At 35.9% G+C, this 9,903-nt stretch overlaps 1 protein-coding gene across 2 annotated transcripts; it reads left to right on the top strand.

Moving 5' to 3' along the window:
- Nucleotides 1–6,744: 6,744 nt before the first annotated feature.
- Nucleotides 6,745–8,564, top strand: GAPT (GRB2 binding adaptor protein, transmembrane). 2 transcript variants are annotated; one of them, XM_055112360.1, is made up of 2 exons: nucleotides 6,745–6,809; nucleotides 7,373–8,564. In XM_055112360.1, exon 2 carries the CDS (start codon nucleotides 7,663–7,665, stop codon nucleotides 8,134–8,136), a length of 474 nt encoding a protein of 157 aa, XP_054968335.1. In that variant the 5' UTR covers nucleotides 6,745–6,809; nucleotides 7,373–7,662; the 3' UTR covers nucleotides 8,137–8,564. The 2 variants fall into 2 exon arrangements, with proteins under 2 accessions (XP_054968335.1, XP_008950998.1); XM_008952750.3 differs by lacking the exon at nucleotides 6,745–6,809 and adding an exon at nucleotides 6,837–6,964 and having other exon boundaries at nucleotides 7,373–8,559.
- The last annotated feature ends 1,339 nt before the right edge of the window (nucleotides 8,565–9,903 follow it).

Below are 9,903 nucleotides of genomic sequence, written 5' to 3'. Positions count from 1 at the left end.
ACCAAGCCTGAGGCTCAGGAAGTTCCAAATAAAGTTAGAATTCAAATAGTTTAAAGTCTACCTCAAATTCAGCACAGAATTCCTTCGCTCAAACTAGTAGACCAGCTTGCCAAAGAAGATGGTAATCTGGATGAATAAAAATATATATCTAATTATCTCCATTTTTATAACATATAAGAATTCTCCTATTCATTCCCAATTTCTTTTTGGATAAAAATACAACTTACATACAGTTCACAAATTTTAAATATACAGCTTAATGAATGGTTACATAAAATACATCTCATAACCGCTACAAAGATCAAGATACAGAACTTTCCCAGCATCCAGGAAGGCTCTCTGATGCATCACCAGATCTATAGTAACCACAGCTCTTCTGACCTCTATCATATATCCATAGATAAGTTTTATGTAATTTTGATCTCATATAAATGGAATCATACAGTGTATAGTGTTGTGTATGTGGCTTCTTTAATTCTGCATTGTTTGTGAGCTTCATCCTGATGTTGTGTATATTAGTATTATAGTTTGTTCTTTTTCATTTCTGTGTAGTATTCCATCACATGAATTTACTATGCTTTACTCACTCATTTTACTATTGATGGACCTTTGGGTTATTTCTAGAGCCTTGAGTTATTATGCCTAAAGCTGTTATAAAGAGAAGTGATACTTATTTCTATTGGGTGTGTACACTCAATGAATGAAATTCCTGGGTCTTTTTACTTTTTCTTTCGGCATCCTCTCTTTTGGTCCCAGACCATAATTTAACCTTTCTAAGTTGTCAAATGAACCATAATAATGTTTGTCATTTTAGGCCAGAGAAGTGTTCCAGGTGGCAAATTTCATGTCTTAAAAGGGTCCGCCAGTAGGGTTATGCTTTTCGTAGCTCATTCCTATGGGAACCCTAATGGATTTTGCTCTCCTTTTTCCTTCTCCCCAACTTCTTGTTATTTGTGTATGTATATCTCCCCAACTCCTCATGATATAAGAAGAAGAAGAAGAAGAAAAAAGATAGACTATTGAAGGGGACATCTAAGGATGTTTTTCTCATCTATTCCGCATTGAGATAGTGTTGTAGTACAACAGAGAAGTGCTGGGTCAGAATGAAGGGACTGGATTTTTATATCCAGACCAGGCTTCTGCTTTCTAGGCTGGAGGCTATGGATTAAATCACATCAGTTATCTGCACTTCAGCCAGGGGGTTCATTTGCTTCGGTGGTTTCCAAACATGGCTGCAAATCAGAATCACTTGGGGAGGCTTTAAAGTTTGTTTTGTTACAAAAGTGGCATATGTTAGTGGAAAATATCAAATAACACAAAAGACTGTAAAATAAAATGTAAACATCTTTCCCCTCACAGTCTGCATAATATCTCATTTTCCTACCCATAAATTCCTAAATGTTGTTCTAAGGTTTTAAAATAAAGATCTCTGGGCCCCACTCCAGACATAATGAAGGAGAATCTTCAAGGTCCTATAAATTTACATATTTGTTTAAAACTTCGTAAATGATTTTGATAAACATTCAAGTTTGGGAATGAATCTCTTGATGAACATCTGAGACCCATGGGGATCAGTAAAATCCATCCCCTACACTCTACAAATTATGTGATTTAAGTTTGCCAACTGCTACCAGGATTGGCCCTAAGCATAACTAAAGCAACAATGGTTTTATTTTTACCTGTTCCTATTCATGTTTTCTCTCTTCATCTTTAGCTGCTCAGTTTTTTTGCTTTAAAAAAAATTTTTCTTTTTTTGAAACGGAGCTTTGCTCTTGTTGCCCAGGCTGGAGTGCAATGGCGCTATCTCAGCTCACTGAAACCTCTGCCTCCCAGGTTCCAGTGATTCTCCTGCCTCAGCCTCCCGAGTAGCCAGGATTACAGGCATGCTCCATCATTCCTGGCTAATTTTGTATTTTTAGTAGAGATAAGTTTCTGCGTGTTGGTCAGGCTGGTCTCAAACTCCTGACCTCAGATGATCTGCCCGCCTTGGCCTCCCAAAGTGCTGGGATTACAGGCGTGAGCCACTGCACCCAGCCGCTTTAAAATTTTTATAACTCTTTGGGCCACAGAGTGAAAAACTTTTAGTTGGAAGGTAGTGACACATTCTATTAAAACTCTAGCTACTTTTTGGTTAATCCCATAAACCGATTAGTGTTAATAAATTTGTTAGCTACTAAATGCATTACCTTTCCGAGGTAACATAATGCTTTATGCTAAAATGTAAATTCCCATGATACCCTTAACAAGTAGCATGGGGTTTGGCGGCTCCTTCCAAAATAGCCAGAAAGATGCTTTTAGTCTGGCAAGCTTTCAAATAAAATTCACATACACAAACATTTGTTCATTTTTACCATCACTAATGTTACTCAGTTCAAGTATCTGAAAAAGTGCATGGGTTAAAAGAAATAGATACTAACTGACACACAAGAAATTGCTGGGAACTTAAATCACAATTAAGTAAAGTGGTTGCTATCACCAATTAATAGGAGAGGAAGATGTACTTAGATGAAAGATCCAGTCCAAATTACACTACAGAACAATAAACTACCTCCTAAGCCCTTTACTACCCAAACCATATAACTGTAGAAGAAAAAGCAGGAAAAGAAAACCTAGACATAATTGCTGTGATTAAAAAGGAACTGAAAGGAGACAATAAATATGTACTTTGCGAGGCCAAAGATTGGGAAGTAGGAAAATATAGAATTCAAGACATAAAACATAATCCCTACAAATGACAATGATCCAATAATTCTATTTTGAATATATACAGCATTTCTTTTATAAACTTGAAGAATAATTATATCCATTACATCAAAAAAATTCTATTTGAGGAAAGTGCCAGTCATTTTCCCTCCATTTTATTTTCCCTTAGAAAAACTAAAGTAATAAGGGGTTAAGCAACTTTTTTAAGTTCAAAGGGCAAAACCTGAATGAGCACCAGTTGTCCTGCCTTCTAGAGAAAATCATAATTTTATACAAACATTTTATAAATTGCCTTTCTTACAGATGTATGCCTAGGCAGGTTAGTGTGTATATTATTTGGAGGGGTGGCTAATAATGCAGTTAAATATAGTGGTGAGAATGTGGAGCACATCAAGTTCATAGCTTCACAACTTCATAACCTCCTTCACTGTAAGATTTTTGTCCAGGACACCCCTATTCTGCCTTAACACCTTATTCTATGAGGCTTAGCTCAGGTCTTGCCTTCCCTGACCACCCTCTGAGCTGGATGCCTCTTTTCTTTACCTCCACTGTCCCTGTCCATAATCCTGTCTTTTTAGGCATTATCACTTTGATCTGAAATGTTCTGTGGGTGCAGCAGCCTCTCTACTTGGCTTTAAGTGCTGCAGGGAGCTTATTCAGTCTTGCATCCTCATCTCTTAGCACAATGCCTGGCATAATGTCAGTGCTCAGCAGGTGTTAATAATACGTCCTGTCCTTCCAATGTCCAGTGGTTATTTCAGTAACTAAATCCTCTTTTTTAAAACCACCTTATGCAAAGTTAATCCTCTGTGGTTCAAAAAGTTCCAAGACAACTTAAAAGACAAATTTTCCATTACTTTGTCATCTCATCTGTCGAATTCATCTGTAATTTGTCTAATTCAGCATCTCCCACTGTGTGTGTTCCCATGAGTTGGACTCCAAGAGATGCTGTTGGTAAGCGTATCTATGTGGGAAACATGTTACTCAATCTAGCAAGGCAGCCAGTGCAGTGGTTTAGCACACAGGTGCTGGGGGCAAACTGCAGGCTCTGTCGGGCAAGTGATCATTCTATGTGCTTCTGTTTCCTCTTCTGTAAAATAGGACTAATAACAGTTTTTCTCCCTCACAGGGTTGTTGCCAAGATTTGCTGAGTATTACACAAAAGGTTTGGAGTACTTAGTGCTAGGAACATACTGACTACTATTATTAAGCAAAGTTAAACAATTTCTTTTTCTTATTTGGTTTTATTTTGTTTGCTGGCTGTAAGACTGCTGAGAGCCTTTAGCATGCTGATGTACCCATGAATCTCCAGGGAAGTAGTATTCCCCACATTTACTTGATGGAAGAGCTGCTAGCATATCTCAGGGGTAATGGGCCTCAAAACATACCTTAGGAAATTCCTATTTATAAATTTAAAAGAACGTTAACATTTTCCGAACCCAAATTGGGACACTGATTTGACCTGTATGGCTATAACTTGGGAGCATTGGTACATAATATTAATATTTGAAGAGAGGACTTGTCTAGCAACACAAATAAATAATAATAATAATAATAAAAGCCCAAGACCTATGTGTTACTACAATTAAAATATTTCTTTTTTTAAAAAATCAAAGTACAATTGAAGTGACTTTTATTGATATTAAAGTGGGAACTGCAAATACGGCCCAAATAAAAAACCATGTAGGCTTTATGTATTATTTTCTGACACAGTTAAAAAATTATTACTTGACAAAGATGAAGGGCCAGACTTCCTTATTCAAAACCTCACGCCATTTATCTTAACTCTGCTGCATCTGATACTAACTTCCTCTAGAGCCAGGAAACTTTGCAAGTATTAAATAACGTGAAAGAAGGAGGGAAAGAAGGAAGTAACCCACCAAAGTGAAAAAGAGGAACAAGTTCTAACCCAATGCAGGTTTAAAACATAACCAAAAGAACAAAAGAGAGAGCTTGACACACCAATCTTGAGGTAAGTAAGAACCTGATTTAAGGTATTTGGATGATTAAACACTATAAGAAACAAGTTTGTCTTTAATTAATCAATGATTTTTATCTTATTACAGTTTTTAGAAGAAAATGCCTTACGTAGCTGTAAGGGGGAAACCCAATTTACAAACTGAGATTGATGTTAATGTTCCTTTACAATATGATTATGCTTTGCTGTTACCTTGTTTCCAAACAGCAGGGCATTATCTTACTTGAAAATTCCTGAAGTTTCTCAACAATTTGCGATTTTAAGAAAAATGTCAAATTATTAGGTAACCTGTTGGAACTGCTTTCCAAAATGAAAACAGAGTCTTCTTTCAAACTGGTCAAAGTGAACATTATTTAAGTGTTAAACTATATTTGAACGGTTATTGTTTAAAATATGTTTTTCATTATAGTAGGTCCTTGTTCATGTCTCACAGGTTTTTTCCTCTAATGTTATTTTGAAGAAAATGATGCATTTCTTTTTCTGTAAAAAGTCTTCTTTATCTTGGTAAATATCTCTTAGACAAACAATTTTAATATTTTGGATGTACCAGAATTTCTACTCTACATAGAATAACATAGATGGTAAAAATGCCTTTTCTTCTTAAAAATTAAGAGAGTAATTTATTGCCTTATCCTCAGCTGCAGAAGTGACAATAGTTAGCCTTCCTCAACCCTCACCGTGACTTCTGTTGCAGGCCTAGTATCTTTCAAAAAGTTGATTAATTTCAATCAATACTTAAAGTGTATTTTGTAAATTTATTTCAAATATTCTGGCAAATAACTTCTTAAATCATTAACCATGTATACCATAAAATATCTTGCAGATAATTGGTGCTCATCTGCTTCAGACAAGAAATGAGGTCCTAATGATTAAAGTCATTTGGCTAAACTTTTGTCCTTGAACACAAGCACGGCTGGCCTTGTAAAGCAGGGACCCTGCAGATTGTAAATCTTATGTGGCGGACCATACAGTTCTCAACCTCAATATTACTCCCAAAAATTCCCAGGAGATTAAAATGTTTCTGCATCTGGGGTGCTTGTCCCTGTATTTTTATCAAAAAATTGTATAAATTAGCTGCACATCTTATTTAATTTTCTTACATGAAATGTCAAATTAAATATTTGCGTATTCATATATTCTAACCTTGGACAAATTTATGAATGTTCATTACCACTAAACTTTTCATGTATACTCACTGAAAGCAGAGCACCACTTTGTGAATTTCTATTTTTCTTCTCATTGTTACTATTATTATCCCATAAGGAGATTACTTCATTCATTAACAAATGTCTAATAGATTAGTCATTCTGTGTCTAATGATGGTGTTGGTAATACAAAGGTAAATAATATATGATTTCCAACCTTCGAGAACCTCAGAGCTAATCAAGCTATACAAATTTTCTGACTGATGCACTTAGTAGCATGTTACAGATATTTGGATAAATAATATTTTGGGGAAATTTTTACCTGAATTCTCATTCAGTCACATTTTGGTTGTAAGGAAGTTACTTAACTTCTCTAACCCTCTCTTCTTATCTATAAAATGGTGATATGAATAATACCCACTACATATAGCAGCTATAGGATTAAATGAGATAATCCCTGTAACAGTTTTTAAAAGCTGAAGCTCTTAACTAAACATTATTGATGATAACATTCCACAGATGATAATAATCATTTCACAGGCACTGTTGGATCTATGTCTATGTCTAGACTGAAAATATACAGTAATAATGTTTTGTTGATAAAATCACAATGGAACATGCAGCCCAGTTGAACACTTCCCCTTCTTGTCTCCTTGCCATTTTAAAGCATCAACAGAAAACAATGTAAAATCATCTTGGATGGAAGTTATTTTCTGAAAGCTATGAGAAAACCTGTGATACTAAGGATTTTGAAAATACATTGGTTTACTTTAAAGATCTCATTTCATGTTTTAAGTATAAACTACACCCTTGAGTTTTAAACTATCATCTTAAGCAATTAGATGCTGACATTTGCAGTCATTTTTAAATGCATTATTTCATTCAATAAATATTGATTGGATGCATTTTCTGTGCTAGGTGTTGTGCCATTCTCTGGGAACATACAGATGAAATGACCTGAACCCTGCCCACCATTTAACCAAGTAAGAATACAATTCTCTCTCATTTAGGTTATCACGCTATAATAGAGAATGGACTCATTAATATGGGATTACAGAGGAAGGAATGGTTAAGAAAAAGACATGGCCTCTGCCTGCTCCAAAAAAGGATAAGCAGGGCTTCACAGAAGAGGTGACAGGTAATGAAGATGATTGCACGTGTCTGTACATGTCCCATTTTTTCTATTGTGCTCAGAACATTATCTTTCACTTAAAAATTGTTATCCTAATTGTCAAAAACTATGTGGAGATCTAAGTGATAAAACCACTCAGGGTTGGGCAGGGACAGGATTTTTCTAACTCTTTTTCCTTTCATCACAACAGGTAGTATATTTTATATTAAAAGCAGAAGCTCACTATATGCTGGTGTTTAATGCATTGGTGAAAATCAGTAATTTTTCTATGTTACATAATAAGTATGCAATTAACATATTTTTAATTTATAGCAGGTTTCTGGATGGCAGATCATTCAACCTTCTTTTTCTTGAGTTTTCTACTCTGCTGTCATCTTCCACTCATTTCTGCTTCATTTTGTGATTCGTTAACAGAAAAGGAAGTGGAATGGAATAAAATCCCCCAATACAGTACAATTATACATTAATGGCTGTAATGTGAAGAGCATCACACACGAAGAGAGTCATCTTCCAGAAATAAGTTTATACACTCTCTCCTCTAATTGCATCAGGACTTTACCAGATAATGTTCTTCCAGATCTGAAAAGGAAAATGCCTAAAAGAGCTTCCAAACTCATTTTTGAATAATACTAGGCTACAAAGAATTACACTGTGAATTCATTAAGGGTAACACCAAACCACTAAACAGCACTGTTTGTACAGAAATGTCGAAAAGCTGTGGAAATAATTTAGCGGCCATTTCTGTAGGAATTTCGCTTCTTTTACTCTTAGTGGTTTGTGGAATTGGGTGTGTTTGGCACTGGAAACACCGTGTTGCCACACGATTTACCTTACCGAGGTTTTTGCAAAGGAGAAGCAGCAGGAGAAAAGTCTGTACTAAAACATTCTTGAGCCCCCGCATCATTGGCTTAAGGCATGAAATCTCAGTTGAAACCCAAGACCACAAATCTGCTGTCAGGGGAAATAACATACACGACAACTATGAAAATGTGGAAGCAGGTCCTCCCAAAGCTAAAGGAAAAACCGATAAGGAATTATATGAAAACACAGGGCAGTCTAATTTCGAGGAGCATATCTATGGAAATGAGACATCTTCTGACTATTATAACTTCCAGAAGCCTCGTCCTTCTGAAGTTCCTCAAGATGAAGATATATACATTCTTCCAGATTCATATTAGCTTTTCAAAATATTGACTTTTGTTATTGGATGATAAATATTCACTGTAATTTTTCAACAGCAAAAACATGGAATCAAACTAAATGTTGATCAACTGTAGACTGGATAAAGAAAATGTGGTACACATATACCATAGAATATTATGCAGCCGTAAAAAAAGAACAAAACTAACATGGGAACAGAAAATCAAATACCACATATTCTCACTTAAAAGTGGGAGCTAAATAATAAGAACACATGGAGAGAAAGAGAGGAACAACAGACACTGGGGCCTACTTGAGGGAGGACAGTGGAAGGAGGGAGAGGTTCAGGGAAAAAAAAACTATCAGGTACTATGCTTAGTACACACATGATGAAATAATCTGTACACCAAACCCCCAAGTCACAAGTGTTCCTACATAACAAACCTGCACATGTACCCCTGAACATAAAATTAAAATATTAAAAATAATTCACTGTGATTTTTATTGTACTGATGCCATTCTTAATCAAGTTCTGATAAGTGGATGGTCTCTGCTCTATCTCCACCTTTCTGAATCCTATGTGTATCGCTGTGGATTAATTCTAGATATCTTCTCCACCCTCCTTGCACCAGACTAAATCTGTATTATGTGATATTGATTCTTCCTTCTAAATATTACCCCTTATCTCTTTCCTTTATTTCTACCATTATCTTTATCTGGCTCAGAATTATTGTCATAGGCTCCTAACTGTTCCTCCTGCTTCTAGTTTCTACCCACTCAATCAATTACCGGTGGTGTTGCCAGATTTATCTTCAGAAAATATTCCTAACAGCCACATCATTTCTTTTGCTTAAAATGTTTTAATGCCCCCTCTTTGCAAAAGACATAATACCCATAATTTGAACTCCAAAATTTATGGTTTTCCACAGTTGGTTCCAATTCACTTTTCCAGTGACTTCTCTTACTATCTCTCATTTCTTTGCCTTCAGCAGAATCATCTTAAAACCTGCCAAACTTATCCTTCCTTCACAGCTTTGCTTTTCTGCCTCTTCTCTCAAGCCTGCTTCAGATCATAAGTTCTTCCACACGTCTCCTGAATCACTCCAAACCCGCATTTACCTTTTTATTTTCTGATATAAGCTTTGATGCCTCTTCAATTCTTAGGACATTTAAACATATGAATGTTGCCACAGCATTTCATTACCTAGCTTCATATGAAAATGTCTTAAATTCCCACCTAAATGAAAAGAAACTGCCTCATGTGTTGTTCTAGGCATTTTTAGCCCAAATGCCTAGAACATCACATAAGGCACTAAATGCCTCATGTTTTACTGACGAGAATTGAATTGTACATTTTGCTGAGTAGTTTTGAGAAAAAAATCTAATAAATTCATCTGTTATTTATCCATACAAGGAATATTTGTTGTGTCTTCTATCTACTTGCTATTGTGCTGTGCACCTGAGGGACATGGGTTGGTGGAGGGGTTACAAAATTAAAAAGAGAGACATGGATCCTGAACACATACAGTCTAGTAGGAAAGAAAACATAGTAAACAAATGAATACGATGCTGCTCATGAAGCTATGATAGCTCATCTCTAAATCCACTCTTTTATTTGCTCCTCTGAATTGCTTGACCTGGGCCTCTGCAAACATTTCTTTTGCCAGGTGGATCCATTCTATTCTCTACCAATAGGGGGCACTAAGGAAGCCCGAAAGGCAGTAGGAAGCAACAGGGAATTGCTCCTGCCTATTCTTTCTGTTGCCCCTGCAGGAATTTATTGCCATGTGGTTTACTCCAGCATC

Source organism: Pan paniscus, chromosome 4 (genome assembly GCF_029289425.2).
Source record: "Pan paniscus chromosome 4, NHGRI_mPanPan1-v2.0_pri, whole genome shotgun sequence".
In the NCBI taxonomy this organism is placed as follows: Eukaryota; Metazoa; Chordata; class Mammalia; order Primates; family Hominidae; genus Pan; species Pan paniscus.
Note: the sequence above shows the minus strand (reverse complement) of the source record. Positions and strands in the feature narration are given on the sequence as shown.

Excerpts from the sequence above, each read along its gene's own strand:
- GAPT (XM_055112360.1), top strand. The coding sequence starts at position 7,663 with ATGTCGAAAAGCTGTGGAAATAATTTAGCGGCCATTTCTGTAGGAATT.